This window comes from Bos javanicus, chromosome 20 (assembly GCF_032452875.1).
Source record: "Bos javanicus breed banteng chromosome 20, ARS-OSU_banteng_1.0, whole genome shotgun sequence".
NCBI lineage: Eukaryota > Metazoa > Chordata > Mammalia > Artiodactyla > Bovidae > Bos > Bos javanicus.
Genome location: NC_083887.1, coordinates 33,201,225 through 33,219,408, shown reverse-complemented (window position 1 = coordinate 33,219,408; position 18,184 = coordinate 33,201,225). Strand labels below are relative to the sequence as shown.

Below are 18,184 nucleotides of genomic sequence, written 5' to 3'. Positions count from 1 at the left end.
ATGCAATGTGGTAAGTACAATGATTGAGATAGAGCCAGAGCTCTGTGGGGCTAAAGATGAAAGGAGAAAGTGACATGAGAGATACGTTTTGAAAAATCCACGTGAGTTTTCCAGGCAACAAAGGGAAGGGTGTTCAGAGGAAACAGCTTGTGCACAGATTAGCAGGGAAGGAGTATGATATGTCCATGGAGGAGTTTGTGGGATGCACCTGAGAAGAGCATAATCGAGAGGGATGAACTTTTATTATGGTACTTTATTTGGCAGGCAGTAGTGAGCTACTCCAGTACTCTTGCCTGGAAAATCCCATGGACCGAGGAGCCTAGCAGGCTGCAGTCCATGGGGTCGCTAAGAGTCGGGCACGACTGAGCGACTTAGCAGCAGCAGCAGCAGTAGTGAGCTACTAAGGGACTCTTGAGTAGGGAAGTATTACGAACAAATCTGTTCTTACATCCGGAGTAGATGGTTTATTGAGGCCATCAGGTGGTGATTTTAATGAGACTCACACTACATATGTAAAAATAGTTTTCTAAATTAGATCTCTAAAAAGTTCCATAACAGTTAAAAACACATTAAGTATATGCCTTTTTTCTTCCAAGTCACGTGAGCGTCTTCATGGAACAGAAATATCTAACAGATTTAAAGAAACTATGGGGGAGGAATAATCTGAATTAATGAAAAGACTGAATTATTAAATGTTACCAAGTAAAACACAGTTTTCTTGCCTTCTTGTCCATGCCAACAATCGAGCTAATAGCTAGCAGTGCTGCTCAATTGAGGTCCTGTTAGACTCAGTTTAATGAGTAGAAAATTCTCTATAATTAACTCACTAACTGTAGGCAAGCAGAGTTATGTGCTGATTGAAAAAAAAAAAAAAACCCAAGTAGTGATTCTAAGTAAATTAAATAGTCAACTGAAAATATTGCACAGATTCTTAATTGAATTTCTTTAAAATGCTTCAATTTTATGGAGAGAACAAAAGTAGACTCCACTTTAACCTTACGTGGAAAAGACATCAAATTCCATCCAAATTCATGAGTTCTTTTTAAAAGTAAAAAATTTTTTGCAGATTGTACTCTGCAAAAATTATACTTGCAGATATATTTTCTTTCCCATTGCTTAGTGTGGCACTTTTTGATTTTGCTAATTCTGTCCTTGAGGTTTCCCAGGGCACATAGAAAAGCTACAAAGCCCACACCCACCTCTGTCTGGTCTGGGTTCCAGAATTGCAGGTTTTTGAGCAGCTGGACCACTGACTCCATGGGTAATGATCACAGAAACAGGCTTGGCTCTTGTCAATTAGAGCACTCAGCAGGATAAAATACAAGACGGAGTGTCTGGCCATGCCTGGAGGGCCTCCAGATCCTGAAAAGAAATGATGTAATACATATCAAACATTCATGGGGTAAAACTTAACAAATCATTCTCGGTTACAGCCTCAAATATGATCTTTGAAAACATCTTGCCTTCCTTAAGTCAACACGTATAAATTCACAACCTTATGAGTATAAATCCTATTTCTAAAGACTTTTAGGGTGGACATTCCCATAGTTCAAAATCCCAGCACTAGTTAAGTTTCTCTGAACTGTGAGTGATAGGCTACAAGACAAAGTGAAAGTGAAGTCGCTCAGTCGTGTCCGACTCTTTGCGACGCTATGGACGGTAGCCTACCAGGCTCCACGGTCCATGGGATTTTCCAGGCAAGAATACTGGAGTGGGCTGCCATTTCCTTCTCCAGGAGATCTTCCCAACCCAGGGATCCAACCCGGGTCTCCTGCATTGCAGACAGACGCTTTACCATCTGAGCCACTAGGGAAGCCCAAGTGGCTCACAAGACTAAGAGTCAGTACCAAATCCCAGTCATCTTACCACTCAACATCTATCACATTGGCTGGGTAAAGAACAGGCATCAGTAAGTGTTCATTGAATGAAGGTATATCATAATGTACAATTAGTTAGTATGGTGTAGTTCAAACCCAGTCAGGAAAGTCAACCTTTTTTTAAGCAGTGAAACTTAAAAAAAAAAAGAAATCTATGTAGAACTCCAATACAGAATAAAAATGAAGCTGCCACTGGCCAGCCAGGCTGAAGTCAGTGGGCATAAACTAGCCTCCAATTCCCTAAACCAGCCCTAAAATGTATGTAATCCAGTGTGAAAACCACCATTTATTTTGGAAATGTGATAGAGAGGATGATCCTTCAGTTCTGTTGTTAAACTGAGGACATTACCAGCACTGTGTAGAAGAAATTCTAAATGATGTTGCTAATTTAAATAAAGACAAAATTCTACAAAGAGGAGATCGTATCACTTAGAAGAATGAAAACAAACCCTGTAAAGGAAAAAAACCAATCAAAGTGTGTAGTAAATATTTGTATCACATTCCATTTCCAAATGGAATTTTTTATATGATCTTACACTTTTTAAGATAATTACTTATTTTGTGCAGACAGTACCCTCAAGTATTACCTAGTACTTCCTTTCAGTTTTTCATACCTTTCTGGGACTGGGGAAGGACTTTGGAACCTTTCTTTCTGAAGCTCTGTTTAGTTTCCTGGCATCTTGGTATTAATAGCTTGCTAAAGAGTTCATTGTCCCATTATCTCTACTTTTAGACTCAGAGAAGTTAGAGCTGGAAAGGGTCTTTGAAACCTTTAGGTTAAACTTCCTCATTTTAGGGATGATGAGGCTGAGGCTTTAGCAGGTACATAAGGCTGAAGCTACATGACAAGTAAGCCCCAGACTCCACATTCTTAGATGAGATGTATCCTTTCATTCGATTTCTAGTAATACTAATCTACATGCTTGGAACTTCACCACCCAGACCACAAGAGGGTTTGCTCAGATGTGGCTAAATGCCAGAGAAAACTTGGATCAGTAGTTCCCCATGTGCTGTGCAGCCTTGAGGATCTGTGAGTTAATGGATGGAGTTAGCAAAACCATACTTGCCCCCTAATACTGCCATTTTGATTTTTGTATCTCTAACAAAACATGCACTCAATATGCCAGCAAATTTGGAAAACTCAGCAGTGGCCACAGGACTGGAAAAGGCCAATTCTCATTCCAATCTCAAAGAAGAGCAATGTCAAAGAATGTTCAAACTACAACACAATTGCACTCATGTCACATGCTAGTAAGGTAATGCTCAAAATTCTCCAAGCTAGGTGTCAACAGTTATCAGTATCAGTTCAGTTGCTCAGTCGTGTCTGACTCTTTGCAAACCCATGGACTGCAGCACGCCAGGCCTCCCTGTCCATCACCAACTCCTGGAGTTTACCCAAACTCTTGTCCATTGAGTCGGTGATGCCATCCAGCCATCTCATCCTCTGTTGTCCCTTTCTCCTCCTGCCTTCAATCTTTCCCAGCATCAGGGTCTTTTCAAATGAGTCAGTTCTTTACATCAGGTGGCCAAAGTATTGGAGTTTCAGCTTCAACATCACTCCCTCCAATGAATATTCAGGACTGATTTCCTTTAGGATGGACTGGTTGGATCTCCTTGCAGGCTAAGGGACTCTCAAGAGTCTTCTCCAACACCACAGTTCAAAAGCATCCATTCTTTGGTGCTCAGCTTTCTTTATAGTCCAATTCCCACATCCATACATGACTACTGGAAAAACCATAGCTTTGACTAGATGGAACTTTCTTAGCAAAGTCATGTCTCTGCATTTTAATATGCTGTCTAGGTTGGTCATAGCTTTTCTTCCAAGGAGCAAGCATCTTTTAATTTCACAGCTGCAGTCACCATCTGCAGTGATTTTGGAGCCCCAAAAAAATAAAGTCTGTCACTGTTTCCACTGTTTTCCCATCTATTTGCCGTGAAGTGATGGGACTGGATGCCATGATCTTAGTTTTCTGAATGTTGAGCTTTAAGCCAACTTTTTCACTCTCCACTTTCACTTTCATCAAGAGGCTTTTTAATTCTTCTTCATTTTCTGCCATAAGGGTGGTGTCATCTGCATATCTGAGATTATTAATATTTCTCCTGGAAACCTTGATTTTAGCTTGTGCTTCTTCCAGCCCAGCATTTCTCGTGATGTACGCTGCATATAAGTTAAATAAGCAGGATGACAATATATACCCTTGACGTACTCCTTTTCCTATTTGGAACCAGTCTGTTGTTCCATGTCCAGTTCTAACTATTGCTTCTTGACCTGCATACAGATTTTTCAAGAGGCAGGTCAGGTGATCTGGTATTCCCATCTCTTCAACTGTACATAAACCAAGAACTTCCAGATGTACAAGCTGGATTTAGAAAAGGCAGAGGAACCAGAGATCAAATAGCCAACATCCATTGTATCATAGAAAAAGCAAGAGAATTCAAGAAAAACATATACTTCTGCTTCACTGACTATGCTAAAGCCATGGACTGTGTGGATCACAACAAACTCTATGGAAAATTCTTAAAGATATGGGAATAACAGACCACCTTACCTGCCTCCTGAGAAACCTATCTATAGATTAAGAAGCAACAGTTAAAACTGGACATGGAACAACAAACTGGTTCCAAATAGGGAAAGGAGTAAGTCAAGGCTGTATATTGTCACCCTGTTTATTTAACTTCTATGCAGAATACATCATGCAAAATGCCAGGCTGGATGAAGCTCAACTTGGAAGCTGGAATCAAGATTGTTGGGAGAAATATCAATAACCTCAGACAAGCAGATGATACCACTCTAATGACAGAAAATGAAGAGGAACTAAAGAGCCTCTTGATGAAGGTGAAAGAGGAGAGTAAAAGAGCTGGCTTAAAGCTCAACATTCAGAAAACTAAGATCATGGCATCTGGTCCCATTAACCTCATGGCAAATAGATGGGGGGAAAAAGTGGAAACAGTGACAGGCTTTATTTTCTTGGGCTCCAAGTTACTGTGGATGGTTACTGAAGCCATGAAATTAAAAGACACTTATCCTTGGAAGGAAAGCTGTGACTAACCTAGACAGTGTGTTAAAAAGCAGAGACATTACTTTGCCGACAAATGTCTACCTAGTCAAAGCTGTGGTTTTTCTAGTAGACAGGTACCAATGTGAGAGTTGTACCATAAAGAAGGCTGAGTGCTGAAGAACTGATGCTCTTGAATTGTGGTGCTGAAGAAGACTCTTGAGAATCCCTTGGACTGCAAAGAGAGCCAACCAGTCAGTCCTAAAGGAAATCAGTCCTGATGTTCATTGTCAGGACTGATGAATATTCAGCTGAAGCTGAAGCTCCAATACTTTGGCCACTTGATGAGAAGAGCTGACTCATTGAAAAAGACCCTGATGCTGGGAAAGATTGAGGGTGGGAGAAGAAGAGGGTAACAGAGGATGAAATGATTGGATGACATCACTGACTCAATGGACATAAGTTTGAGCAAACTGACAGACACTGCAAGACAGGGAAGCCTGGCTTGCTGTGTAGTCCATGGGGTTACGAAGAGCCAGACATGACTGAGGGATTGAAAAACAACAACAATTTCCAGGATACAGCAAAGTGATTTAGTTATATATATTTATATATGTATATGTGTATATATATGTGTGTATATGTGTGTATATATATATATATATATATATATATGCTGATGCTGGTTTAGACACTAAGTTGTGTCTGACTCTTAAAACCCCATGTACTATAGCCTGCCAGGCTCCTCTGTTCTTGGGATTCTCCAGGCAAGAATACTGGAGTGGGATGCCATTTCCTACTCCAGGGGATCTTTCCAACCCAGGACTAGAACCTGGGTCTCCTGCATCGCAAGCAGATTCTTAACTGACTTAGCTATGAAAGAAAGAAAGATAGTGAAGTTGCTCAGTCATGTCCAACTCTTTGCGACCCCATGGACAGTGGCTTGCACCAGGCTCCTCCGTCCATGGGATTTTCTAGGCAAGAGTACTGGAGTGGGTTGCCATTTCCTCCTCCAGGGAATCTTCCCGACCCAAGGATTGAACCCGGGTCTCCCGCATTGTAGACAGACGCTTTACCATCTGAGCCACAAGGGTTAGAGATTAGCTAAGGGTTATAGACTTAGCTATGAGGGTAGCCCAAATATATATATAAATAAACTGGATGTATGGTTTCCTGTGCTATGCAGTAGGATCTTGTTTATTTCCTTTGTATATAGTAGTTTGTATCTGCTAACTCGAAACTCCTAATTTATCCCTCTCCTACCCTTTTCCCCTTTGGGTAACCATAAATTTGCTTTCTATGAGTCTGTCTTGTAAATAAGTTCACTTGTGAAAGTGAAGTCGCTCAGTCGTGTCCGACTCTTAGCGACCCCATGGACTGCAGCCCACCAGGCTCCTCCGTCCGTGGGATTTTCCAGGCAAGAGTACTGGAGTGGGGTGCCGTTGTCTTCTCCAAAATTCACTTGTATCATATTGTATATTGCCCATATCATATGGCATTTGTCTTTCTAACTTACATCATTTAGTATGTCAGTCAGTAAACATTTTCAAATTGTCCTACAAGCTCAGAGAAAAATCCTAGAATAAAAGCAACAAAATCCACTGACATGTGGCTGAATATGTCCTTTAATTTGAAATGGAATTGACACCTATTTGAGTATTCATTGAATGAGTTATAAAGAAACAGAATTCATTATCACTGTCTGAGGAGGGTAAACAGAAACTGAAGATGCTTTTCATGATTTTTATCCAAACTTTAAAAAAAAAATTATTTTTAATTGGAGGATAGTTACTTTACAGTATTGACCTGGTTTCTGCCATACATCAACATGAATCAGCCATAGGATACATGTAAGTTGCTACACCCATAGGCTGTTTCAATCATAAAAACAAGAGACTCCTTTAAAGACCACTGCACTTGCCTGCCAATTTTAGTTCTCTCAGTCATGTCTGACTCTTTGCGACCCCATGGACTGTAGTCTTTCAGGCTCTTTTGTCCACAGGGATTCTCCAGGCAAGAGTACTGGAGTGGGTTTTCATGCCCTTCTCCAGGGGATCGTCCCAACCCAGGGATGGAATTCAGGTCTCCCACATTGCAGGCAGATTCTTTACCATCTGAGCCACTAGGATAGCCTAATTTTAGTTCACTGGTATTTAACTCACCTTTTCTGGTTTTCTTCAGCAATACAGAACCATAGACTTTGGGATAAGAGTGTCCAGAAATTAGGCGGGGTTCAAACCAAATACATAGTATGAGTTCTATATGCTACACATCAAACCCAAGCTGAGATTGAATGATTTTCTACTGGCTTTCTACCAGCTGCCAAGGGCCCTGAGGCTTCTAAACAATATGAAGTTTTCTTGTTAATCACTAGACAGACCACATCCCACCCCCCACCCCCAAATTGGGACCTTCTCAAGCAGGAACCGTTTCAGCAAGGAAAGAGATCTAAACAGAGGGGGTTTTCCTGTTGTTTATTTATTTGATCTTTTTCTTATTAAATTTTGAAGAGATAGATATGTTCCAGAATAATTCAGTTGTAAAGAAAATAAATTCTTATTTTGTGGGATCAGCATGTAAATGATCGGGCAAAATTGAATTACAAAAGATTACTAGTTCTCAATTCTCAGCAGACACTCTGTTTTAACTTCCAAAAGCTTGAAAAGTATAGGTGGATTTTATTCCTCTTATCATAAAACTGCAATAACAGAATCCATATAAAATATTCTAATCTCATATTTGGCTATACTATTCTGAGACAACTTGGAAAATGCTATAAATGAAGATGATAACGCCAAAGATTCTTATTTGAGGAGATGCTAATAAAATAGCTAATCAGTAGCTTTTATAACATTTTATTGTTATAAGGAAAAGTTGACTTATGTTAAAATAATTCTCATTCAAATAAAGATAATTATTTCTTTTATTTTTTTATTATCATAGCCCAGCATCTAATATCAAAGCATTCCTTATTTATCGATTTTTAACATCTTTAGACATTTTGGAGATATCTAAAATTTCATGCAGGCATTATGCCCATTACCACACAATTTTCATATAAACATGGAACAAAAAAATTTTCAGTGAGTAGAGAAACATAGTTAAGAAAAATTTTCCACTGCAGTAGCATGGTAGAAGAGCAGCAGTTCTGGAAGTTTTCTCATTGCCAACCCTCTTGAACTCTAAAAATGAGCGGTTCCATTGAACCATTGAAGATGGCTATGTGAGCATGTGGAGAATTCTATTATAGAGTGAAATCCATTTTATTCTGATCTATCACCTTACCATGTCCTTGACTCACATGAATGATTTGTTCCTAAGGCAGTTCAGCACATCTTACCTGACAGGTTCAGAAGATGTTCTAGTCTGACCCTAAGTTCAAGTTCTTCCTTTCCATCTTCTTGTAAATGTCTTGAATCTCTTATTTTTTATTTTTTCCTTCTGCCCATGCCCTAGAAGCTCAAGAAGTTGTATTTACTGCTGCTGGTGCTGTCTGGGGAGCCCAGGCACATGACTAGTCTTTGGCTAAAAGGTATGTTTGCTTTACTTTTAAATGTAGTTTATCTCATAGAAAAACTTGATTCACCAAGGCAGCTCTCTGGAAGGACACTTCTTTAAGAAATATGAACCTTTTGGTTCTTTTGAGGTTTAAGCAAAATAGTTACATCTTACTTTAAAAGGAAGGTAAAAGACTGTAATCTGTTATGTATTTTCATGCATGAAAGGGTAAGTTTGTTGGAAGCATGATCTATGATTTTGAAATCTTAAAATTACAAATGAAATCATTATGTCACTTACCTTAAACAAAAATTGTGGTATCCAGTTTGTGGTATCCAGAGAACTAATCTGCAGATGGCTAAGGAAACAATAGGTACTCACAGTGAAAAGGGTTTATAGAATAATCCAAACAAATCTTTTTTCCCCTTTGCTAGCTGACACAAGGTCATGTCCCAGAGATCTAACAACACCTAGAGCACTGTCAGAACAAACATTCCGTGGGAAATCTGGACTTTGGAAATGATTACTTAAATCAGCAGTAATCCTGAAACTTTTTTTTTTTCCTTGTTACGTTTTTTAAAATTTATTTTTATATGGAGGAAAATTGCTTTACAATGTAGTGTTGACTTCTGTCTTACGTAAGTACACATATGTCCCCACCCTCTTGAACCTCCCTCTCACCCTCTAACTCATTCTACCCTTCCAGGTTGTCACAGAGTACTGGGTTGAGCTCCCTGTATTATACAGCAATTTGCCACTATCTCTAGCTCTCTATTTTACATATGGTAATGTGTGGAATATCACTCAGCCATAAAAAAGGAATGAATTTGAGTTACTTCTGTAGAGGTGGATTAACCTAGAGCTTGTTATACAGAGTGAAGTAAGTCAGAAAGAGAAAAACAAATATCATATATTAACACATATATATGAAATCTAGAAAAATAGTACTGATGAACCTATTTGCAGGGCAGGAATAGAGAGACAGACATAGAGAACAAACTTGTGGACACAGTGGGGGAAAGACAGGGTGGGATGAATTGAGAGAGTAGCACTGAAACAACTCTGCAACAACCCTGTATCTCTTAAGAGTGAGATATTACACAGGGTCCTGCTTTTTCAATGATTTTCCCATTCAAGAACTATTGTAATGGGTACTGCTACTGAAGATAAAAGAAATCTCTGACTCCATTTTAAAAAACTGTCAGAATAAAGTGCTTAAAATTGCCTTCTGCTTTAGCAATGTGTCCATTTAATTAAAAAATATATAGATTTTTTCTGATTATGTAATATTTATTGAGAAAGATTTAGAAAATGTGAAAAGCATGAAGAGGAAAAGCAAAATTGTTTTTCATAAACAGATAAAATTATTCATAGTTGGAGTACATACTCCATATATAATGTGCTTCAATCATATAATGTTCAGTCAGACACATGTATGTGTCTCTCCACATACACGTATGCAAAAAAAGCATATATATATATAATTTTGTGACAGTATACATTTTTAAAAAGATTTAAATGGCACAGAATTTATCATATTCCATGATCTACAGAACCATATCATCATTGGTCTGTGCAAGATCTTTTATTTAATTGCACTATCTTCCCCCATGATTTTGTTTCATTTCTTTTCCAAGATTAGTTATATATTAGTATATTTCATGTTTATCCTTACATATGGTTGTTTAGATATATGTGTTTAAACCCTAAAAACACGAAGTCTCATTTTCTATGAGTATTTTTGTGATTTACACAAATGGTATTTTGCTAAAAGTTTTATTTGATTTCTTCCTTTCTTCATCCAACTTTATGCTTCTGAGCCTTATGCGGTGTATGTCTACTGGAACACAGACATTCACTGTATGGACTACCTTTTATTTTCCCACTCTCTTCGCACTTTTGTTGCCTTCATCTCCCTGCAATTATAAACACAATGTACTCTTTCCTTGTGAACCTTTGAGAAAAATTCCAAGAGACTTCCAGGTTGCTCTTCAGAAAAACTATACGTGTTTAAACTCTTACTAGCAGCCTACGAAGACTTCTTCCTAGCATTTTTTGTTTGTTAAGTGTTGTTGAAGTAGCATGTCAGTGATCAACAGCGAACTTCAGCATTTCATTCTCACCTGACAGTCTGGCTTTCTATCTGTACATTCTAGATATTAGTGTCTTGTACGATATGGATTTTACAGATCTCTCAGTCTGTCACTTATCTATTAGTTTTATCTATGGTATTTTTGATTGATGAGAGACTTTTAATTTTAATGTCATCTAATTTGTCTATTTTCCTCTGATAATTTTTGCTTTGGATAGTTTTTCTTTTGTTTAAGAAATTATTTTAAGAAATCTGAAGTCATAGTCCTAAATTTTCTTCAGAATCCTATAGTTTTGTATTTTAGATATCCTCCTTAGTTCTCTACAGTCACACTATGTTTTTATAAATGGTATAAGGTAAAGTAAAGTAAATGAAACAAAAACAAAAAACCTTGTAGCTAATATCATAGCTAGTGCAAAAATATTGAACTTTTCTTCCTAAGGCCAGAAAAGAGACAAGATGTCTGTTATCACCATTTTTATTCTGTAGTGCACCAGAAATCTTATCAAGTGCAATCAGGAAAGAAAAAAAAAGTATCACATTGAAAAGAAAGTAAAGTAAATTGAATTATAGACAGAATGGTAGTGTACATAGAAAATCCAAAAGGAGTTACAGATATAGATTAGAATTAATAAATGAATTTAGTAAGGTTACTGGATACAAGTTTATTATCAAAAAAGTATTTCTATATCCAAGCAAAACCAAGCAAAATACTTAATCTGGAAAGATTTAAAATAACAGTGATCAAGTGGGTTCTTTACATCTAATGACAATTATGATTCTATGAAAGGTTCACAATATATTAATAGCTTGATATTTGCTAATATGAGTATTTGCTAAGGTGAAGTGAAACAAAATAGTGTAATAGGAAAAGAGAAAACTAGGGGAGAGAAAAAATGTGGAGATAGAAATTGCCTTACTGTCGATTCTGGTAATCACCAGCTAGGTGATTTTTAACAAATCACTTTACTTCATTGAAGCTGTTTCCTCATTTGTAAAATAAATGTTTCTCTAAAAAATTTTTTTTAAAACAGTATAAAATGTCTTTAAAATATTAATTATATCCTCAATATGGAAAGCAGCTAAAACAAATATTCTTCAGAAAAATTAAATTTTCACCAAGTGGTGGGAGTGATTACCTGAGTAGTATAAAGATTCGTAGGAGCACAGCAGAGAGCCAGTACTCCAAGATATCATGCTTTAACATGCATCTAGTAACCTACCCAAGACCGAAGCAGGTCAGACCCAGAATACAAGTCTGTCTTCTTTCTCCTATATTGTATTGAGACTCTAAAGACTGAAAATTTAAGCTAAGAAGAAAGGAAAAGTGGTGTACTGCATGCCAGTGTTGAGGACACTTGGGGCTGGTGTAGCAATTTCAACCATGAGGATGTGAGACAATAAAGAAGAGAGAAAATATTTTATGCCTGGGTAAGAAAATATACCCTTTGTGTGTGAGTACTTCTTTTTCTAGTTGGTTCTTTGAGGGCCTAAAATTGAATGCATTTTCCCTAAGGTATTGTGTTTGGACTTAAGGGAAAATGCTAAAAGTCAGACCCTGGAGAGATAAGAGACTCAGTAGAATCAGGCTAGATAGAGCTATTAATTAATGTGTGCTATAAGAAAGATAGAGAAGTAAAAATATTGTGTGTCATGGTACAGGAAAAACACAGGTTGAAAGAACTGAAGGATGTATAGAGGAATTCTTGAGAGAAGGTACAAATGTCTAAGATGCAAGAGTGACCTGGCATCAAAGGAGAATTTAGCATCTTTTCAATGATGTATTTGGATTCTCCATCTTGTGTTCTCGTGGATGGTTAAATGGCATATCCCACTCAGGGTCCTTTTCTAGAGCAGGGATTGGAAAACTAAAGCCAGTGAGACAATTCTAGCCTGATGCCTATTTTGTAAATAAGGTTTTATTGGAATAAAGTCACACAATTAGTCATTGTCTGTGGCTGCTTTTGTACTACAACAATAGGGTTGAGAAGTCCCAACAGAGACTATATAGCATGCAAAGCCAAAAATATTTATTATCTGGCCCTCTACAGAAAAAGTTTTCTGAATCCTGCAACACCAAAGGGAAAGATTTCTAGTCTGATCAATACAACTACTATGTCCAGTTGGCTTTGAGAAGTAGTAGTAGTGTTACTTCAGTCCAATAATTGGGTGTTGTTTCAGAGCTAGGAACTGAATGCTTGTGTACAGTTATGTTCAGGTCTACCTCTGGGTGAGAACACGAGTACTCTCTAAATGATATTTGGATGCATGCTGCTGAAAAACGAAGCATACTATGAAGTTCATCAGAGCTCTCTAAGCAAGTGCAGACTTTATAAAGTGTTGGCTAGTGACAAGAAATATCTTTTCGCACAAAATGCTCCATATTTTCATAATGTAGAAATTTACTAGTGAGCTTAAATTTGACTGACCAGTAAAAAAGGCTTTAATTGTAGAGAAACAGAAGGGTGTGGGAGGAACTTAGAGCCAGGACATGGAAACTTAAGAGGGAGCAATTATCGTTTTTCCAGAAGGAGAATGTGTATTGTTAAAAATCTTTATTCCTCTCCTAATGATGATAGATTCACAACCAAATGGTATTTTCTGCCAATAAAATAACCCCACACATAAGATAATGAACAGTGGGAGCAGCTGACTCTCTGAAGGCTTTTTCATATGTTAAATATTCACATGCCAACTTATCATTATAGCAAAAATACTGTAATTTCTCATTAGGGCCAAGACTAATGACCCTGTCTATTTCACAAGCCCTTTAGAGTGTACTTTGTCAGTCAATGTGTGAGTCGATAAAGTGAAATGCAAATTAAATTATTTCACATGGAGAATCATAGATAAAAAGTCTCAAGTGGAGAAAATATAAGTTTGCTTTGGACCGCAGGCTACTATGATCTTTTTCTCTTTCCCTTTACTACTAAAATTATTAGAATAGTCTAAATTCACCACATTTAATTTCTTACCATCTACTCCTTATCAACTTCACTGTTTGAAACTGTCATAACTACAACCATCCTACAAGAACAATAACTATCAGTAACTTCCTCATTGCCAAACTGAATCACCACTTTTCAATTCTCTATTGGCTCCTGGACCTGGTCAGTCAGTTCAGTCACTTAGTCATGTCCAACTCTTGCAGTCCCATGGATTGCAGCATGCCAGGCCTCCCTGTCCATCACCAACTCACAGAGCTTTCTCAAACTCATGTCCATCAAGTCGGTGATGCCATTTAACAATTTCATTCCATGTCCAGGTACAAGATGCATTGTACCTATTGCACATGGTACAATACATATTTTCCTCAGGAAATTCCTCTTTTCTCTTTTTATGATTCTCTTCCTACCCCCATCTGGTATTCTATCTTCAGTCTCTTTTCTTTTGTAAGGTATTTTAAAAACAGCCTCAGATACATAGATGATACTACTCTAATGCCAGAAAGTGACGAGGAACTAAAATGCCTCTTGCTGAGGGTAAAGGAGGAGAGTGGAAAAGCTGCCTTAAAACTCAACATTTAAAAAACTAAGATCATGGCATCCGGTCCCATCACTTCATGGCAAACAGAAGGGGAAAAAATGGAAGCAGTGACAGATTTTCTCTTCTTGGGCTCCAAAATCACCAAGGATGGTGACTGTAGCAATGAAATTAAAAGACACTTGCATCTTGGAAGGAAAGCTATGATAAACCTAGACAGCATATTAAAAGTCAAAGCTATGGTCTTTTCAGTAGTCATGAACGGATGAACACCCAGGACTGATCTCCTTTAGGATGCACTGGTTGGATCTCCTTGCAGTCCAAGTTACCCTATAGGGTCTTCTCCAACACCACAGTTCAAAAGCATCAGTTCTTCGGCACTCAGCCTTCTTCACAGTCCAACTCTCACATCCATACATGACCACAGGAAAAACCATAGCCTTGACTAGATGGACCTTTGTTGGCAAAGTAATGTTTCTGTGTTTTAATATGCTATCTAGGTTGGTCATAACTTTCCTTCCTAGGATAAGCATCTTTTCATTTCATGGCTGCAGTCACCATCTGCAGTGATTTTGGAGCCCAGAAAAATAAAGTCTGACATTGTTTCCACTGTTTCCCCATCTATTTCCCATGAAGTGGTGGGACCGGATGCCATGATCTTCGTTTTCTGAATGTTGAGCTTTAAGCCAACTTTTTCACTCTCCTCTTTCGCTTTCATCAAGAGGCTCTTTAGTTCTTCTTCACTTTCTGCCATAAGGGTGGTATCATTTGCATATCTGAGGTTATAGATATTTCTCCCAGCAATCTTGATTCCAGCTTGTGCTTCATCCAGCCCAGCATTTCTCATGATGTACGCTGCATATAAGTTAAATATGCAGAGTGACAATATACAGCCTTGACGTACTCCTTTTCCTATTTGGAACCAGTCTGTTGTTTCATGTCCAGTTCTAACTGTTGCTTCCTGACCTGCATACAGGTTTCTCAAGAGGCAGGTAAGGTGGTCTGGTATTCCCATCTCTTTCAGAATTTTTCACAGTTTATTGTGATCCACCCAGTTAAAAGCTTTGGCATAGTCAATAAAGCAGAAATAGATGTTTTTCTGAAACTCTCTTGCTTTTTCGATGATCCAGCAGATGTTGGCAATTTGATCTCTGGTTCCTCTGCCTTTTCTAAAACTAGCTTGAACATCTGGAAGTTCACAGTTCACGTATTGCTGAAGCCTGGCTTGGAGAATTTTGAGCGTTACTTTACTAGCGTGTGAGATGAGTGCAATCGTACAGTAGTTTGAGCATTCTTTGACATTTCTTTTCTTTGGGATTGGAATGAAAACTGACCTTTTCCAGTCCTGTGACCACTGCTGAGTTTTCCAAATTTGCTGGAATATTGAGTATAGAATTTTCACAGCATCATCTTCTAGGGTTTGAAATAGCTCAACTGGAATTCCATCACCTCCACTAGCTTTGTTTGTAGTGATGCTTCCTAAGGCCCACTTGACTTCGCATTCCAGGATGTCTAGCTCTAGGTGAATGATCACACCATCGTGATTATTGGGTCATGAAGCTAGGTTCTAACTCCTGTAACTCTCTCTTGTCTATGCACTTTGCATCTTTTCCACCTCCTCACCTAGTCTACAGTTACAGCTCCCCCTCCAGCCATGATGAACTCACACCTTGAAGATCTTATCAGTGGCTTAATTTGTCTCTAGCCTTTGGACTCTTCCTGCAATTCCTTTTGAACTACTTTGCTAGAGTAGTTCAGAAGCTCAGCTCAGTTCTGTAGCTCACCTCCCAGTGGCACGAACTATGCAAAAATCTCAGTGTTGCTCTTTTGTAAAAGGCTGTTGGATTAGGAATAGAGTCCCAACACCTAATTTTTTTAAGCCCAGAGCAATTTGACCCTACATTAGCTCTTTAGACACATTTCTCTTCTTCCATTTGTATATACCATCATCCAGCTAGATTGGAAAATTTGCTGTTCCTTGAAATGAGATATAATTTCTCCTGCCATTGTATTTCTTTCTTGGAACTCTCACCCCTCAGTTCCAAATTCTGAATTATTAGTGTATTGTGCATCTGTTCTTCTGAAGCCAATCCAAATTTATTTCCTTCTTAAACTTTGTAGAAATTAACAAATCAGCTAAATATTTGCTAAAAATGGCTTACTTTTCCCCCTAGGGTTGTATGGAAAGAGAAAGCTAGAAATTGGATAGCTTTCTTCAGGTAGCACCATGTAGGATTAACCTGTAAGACAGAAGGAAAGAGGCCAAGAAAAAAAGGCCATTCAAAGTTCAAGTGTGACTGTTAAAAGAGGTGAGTGGGCTGTATTGAACACTGCTTATCTTCAGGGTTGTGAGTAGCTAATGAGTGAAGCAATAAAAGCAACAGAGATGTGAGGTCCTTGAGATAGTTCTGATGATGTGCTTTGAGGGAACATTTTTATTTTGATAATGAGGCTGTGGCAAAATACTGAAAAGTTAATAATGATCACTGATGTGATCCTCTAGGCTTAGGGCAATAGATGAAGCATGGAGCAAAGAATAAGTCCAAGTAAGAGATCAGTGAGGTCTTGGCTAGGTTTGAGGCTTCAAGGCAAAGAAAGGAACCTAGCTTCATGATCCAATAATCACGATGGTGTGATCATTCACCTAGAGCCAGACATCCTAGAATTCGAAGTCAGGTGGGCCTTAGGAAGCATCACTATGAACAAAACTAGTGGAGGTGATGGAATTCCAGTTGAGCTATTTCAAATCCTAAAAGATGATGCTGTGAAAGTGCTATACTCAATATGCCAGATTTTGTTGGGGCAAATCAACATCTCCAGTTTTTTTTTTTTTAACATCTCCAGTTTTTAACAACAGGCTAAAAGTCAATGAGAAATAGAGCACATCCTCTCTTCACAATTTGCATCACACAAATAAATACCCATTTTCTTCAAGATCTTTAAGGGAGGAATTATTTTAGTTAAGTATTTGGAAGTCTAACAGGGCATGAACAGGATATATATAGCATCTTTACCAGAGCAGTGCAACACAGCAAAAGTAGAAAGGAAAAGAAAGAAATGGGACGAATTGAAGTGTTTAGAGAGGTGTTATGTAGCTGTCTGAGTCCATCAATTACCAGTGTTGTGGTGCGACTAGCTTTGTGGTTCTTATGATTGCAAAATACCCTTTAACCGTAACCATCAGTAAACTTTGAAAAAATACAAATTTATTACTTACAGAAACTGGAAATTTTACAGCATACCTGGAACCACACAGTGAAGTCTTGGGTAGAGAGAGAGTGCAAGAGTGAGTGAACAAGCACCAGGGGTTCTTCTTTTATTGGGGTCAAGGGTGGAGGTCTAAGGTTCCCCAGGCTCACTCTTTATTGGTGAATTTAAAACCTAAGAGCGGGAATTTAAAGCTTGAGAAGAGAAAAATAGTGGCCCAAAACAAAGGAGCCTCAGTGGAGAAGGTGGCCTGACTCTTTATCTAGTCATGTGACTGCATTGTGTTTATCCGAGATAGCTGTGTTTGCAGTGAATGCCTTGGCAATCAAAGCTTAAGTCAAGCACCTGGATTACAAAAAAAAGAAAAAGAACACCCTCCTTCCCCCGTAACTGTCAAGGGTTGCACTACGGGAAGTCACTTTTAAAAATAACTAAACTCTGGTGTATATTTGTATTTTTTAATAAATGATGACAAAGGACAGTCTTACAGTGACAAAATATTCAACTTCTGTTGACATGGTATAGTATGTGATGCAAAGACAAAGAAGTTTCTTGATTTCATGATTTTTTTTTTCAAACACTTATGAAAATGAGACTGATTGCTTAACTGTGTTTATTCTTTCTATGACCCAATAAAAAGCCACTGTTTCTTACCAATCTATTAAAATTTGATTTTAAGAGTGTTGATAATGAATTCAAACTACTTCCAAACCTATCCTCAATTTGGAAATATTTTTAAAAAACTGTTTCTCAGTTCATTTTGAAAATACCCCTGGAGTGCCACCTATATATTAGTGAATGAATTCAACCCTGAATATAATTGTGGCTAAAATAGATATTGCTCTCATGAGCTTACTTATAGTATATTAGGCAAAACATATTAAAAAATAAGCACACACATAAAGTGTATAACTTTTGCAATAATAACTTTAAAACTGTTTAAATATGAAGAGTGATATAAAAATAATAGGTTGCTAGGAGAAAGTATAAAGGATTTGGAGGTCAGAAAAGGATGAAGGATGAACATTTGA

The 18,184-nt window shown here is 37.9% G+C and overlaps 1 protein-coding gene across 2 annotated transcripts in view; it reads right to left on the bottom strand.

The window, feature by feature from the left end:
• C6 (complement C6) overlaps positions 1–17,260 on the bottom strand; it is an 85,458-nt gene extending 68,198 nt beyond the window's left edge. Inside the window, exons 1-3 of one of the 2 annotated variants that reach the window (XM_061393632.1) lie at positions 17,164–17,260; positions 8,672–8,729; positions 1,200–1,362 (exon numbers count right to left, since the gene is read on the bottom strand). In XM_061393632.1, the coding sequence (XP_061249616.1) occupies positions 1,200–1,342 (143 nt within the window). In that variant the 5' untranslated portion in view covers positions 1,343–1,362; positions 8,672–8,729; positions 17,164–17,260. The remainder of the gene's footprint in view (positions 1–1,199; positions 1,363–8,671; positions 8,730–17,163) is intronic. The other variant, XM_061393633.1, reaches the window with a different exon arrangement.
• Between the last annotated feature and the right edge of the window lie 924 nt (positions 17,261–18,184).